The sequence below is a fragment of the Sinocyclocheilus anshuiensis genome, unplaced genomic scaffold (genome assembly GCF_001515605.1).
Source record: "Sinocyclocheilus anshuiensis isolate Anshui unplaced genomic scaffold, SAMN03320099.WGS_v1.1 scaffold1637, whole genome shotgun sequence".
NCBI lineage: Eukaryota > Metazoa > Chordata > Actinopteri > Cypriniformes > Cyprinidae > Sinocyclocheilus > Sinocyclocheilus anshuiensis.
The window spans coordinates 356,360-358,393 of NW_015540944.1; the positions used below are offsets into that span (position 1 = coordinate 356,360).

Consider the following 2,034-nt stretch of genomic DNA (forward strand, 5'->3'; position numbering starts at 1 on the left):
GCAATCTCTCTCTCTCTCTCTCTCTCTCTCTCTCTCTCTCTCTCTCTCTCTCTCTCCCTTTCCCTCTCTCTCTCTCTTTTTCCTTTTTCCTCAATTTAACGTCGCATACTTCCTCCGTCGTGTCCAAAGTTAGATCGACACGGCTGATGAGAGACACAAGCATCGATACGGGCGCAAACTTTAGCGCTATGAAAACATGGTCTGCGCTTCCAAAAGTTGATCGTGATAATGCCGTATTTCCAGCAACTTTCTGTGATTCCAGAGCCAGATCGGAAGCTGCCAACTGATACACATCCAAAAAAAGTGATTCTTACTTGTTTAACTGCATAATATGTATATAGTTGTGTTTATGCGTCTCTTCACAAAGTAATTAGGCAATCATCACATCTACTATCGCTCATACGTACAGAAGGGTTTGGGATTGATCAGACAAAAACAAAATGGTTTTTGATTCGAAATGTTATTTTTTATTTTTTTTTATTTTATATTTTATTTCATTTAAATAATTGTATTTTATTTATTGTATTTGAACATGTTCTTTTACCTTAATTTACCTAAACATAAGTTGCATTTTAATTTAATTTATTTTATTTTATTTATTGTATTTAAGTATTAATTTAATTTAATTTTTTTATTTTTTATTTTAACATACATTTTATATTTATTGTATTTGAACAAAATGTATTTTATTTTATTTTAACATAAGCTTATTTATTTTTATTATTGTATTTTAAATATGAGTATTATTTATTTATTTTCAACATACATTGTATTTTTATTTTATTTTAATTTATTTATCGTATTTAAATGTAACTATTTTTATTTTATTTATTGCATTTAATAATATTTTATTTTATTATTTTATTTCAGTGTAAGTTGTATTTTTATTTTATTTATTTAGTGTAATTAAATGTTTATTTTATTTTATTTTATTCATTTGCAAAATTAAATTGAAGTTTGTATTATTTTTATTAAAAAATATATTTTAATGTTATATCTGATATTATATTATAACATTATTATTGTTATATATTATATAATATATTGTTAATAATAATAAATAATATATAATAATAATATATTAAATATGTATATATTATTATTAGAATATAATAATTTGTGTGTGTGTATATATATATATGCATGTATATGTGTATGTCTGTGTGTTTTCTTATTTATAATATAAAAAACTTACTAAATTTAGTTTACAACATTTCTATTTTTTGTTTTTTTAAGTTGAAGCTCTAAATAGATAAAAACTAATTAGACATTTTTAATAACAAAAACATATAACAAGATTACTAAAACATTAACTAAAATTAACCTGAAAATAAATATTAGTATTAGTAGTAAAATATATAAAATAATTAAAAAGGCACAATGTGTCTTCACAACAACAACAACAACAACAAATATATGTATATATATATATATTTTTTTATTTTTATTTTTTTTTTTGTGAAGACACATTGACAATAATGGGGTGTTTTTTCTTTGTAAAGATTCTTAATGTTTTAATGTTGCTGAATATTTATTTTAATTAATATTTGTGAAGAAACACATTCAAGAAACTCCTGCAAGATTTCTGCTACATGAAACTTGCTTAATTTCTACTAAACGAACCCAGCAGCGTCCTTGTTAATGACGGCCACTATTCCCTCTTCTCTCAGTCTGGATCTGGAGGATATGGAGAACATCTCCCCGTTCAGGAAGCGCTGTATCATCCCTGTGCTGGGTCTGCTGGAGAACTCTCTGTATGAGAACTCGCTCGTGCACAACGGCCTGTGTCTGCTTCTGCAGCTGCTCAATGCCTGCCCGAAGCTAGCCGACATCCTGCTGGACCACGGCTTGCTCTACGTGCTCTTCAACACACTGTCCACCCTCAACGGCCTGGAGAACGGGTAATGTACCGAATTTAACATCAGTGATGGGGAAACTGCTTTGAAACTGTAGCTGGCCAGTCTACATGTTGTTCAATTGAATTCAATTCAAGTTTATTTGTATAGCGCTTTTCACGATACAAATCGTTGCAAA

At 27.9% G+C, this 2,034-nt stretch overlaps 1 protein-coding gene across 1 annotated transcript in view; it reads left to right on the forward strand.

Annotated features, from left to right (window-relative positions):
* LOC107689764 (lysosomal-trafficking regulator-like) overlaps positions 1 to 2,034 on the forward strand; it is a 105,407-nt gene that overhangs the window by 73,255 nt on the left and 30,118 nt on the right. The window contains exon 27 of the mRNA XM_016487908.1: positions 1,671 to 1,901. Coding sequence (XP_016343394.1) covers positions 1,671 to 1,901 — 231 coding nt within the window. The remainder of the gene's footprint in view (positions 1 to 1,670; positions 1,902 to 2,034) is intronic.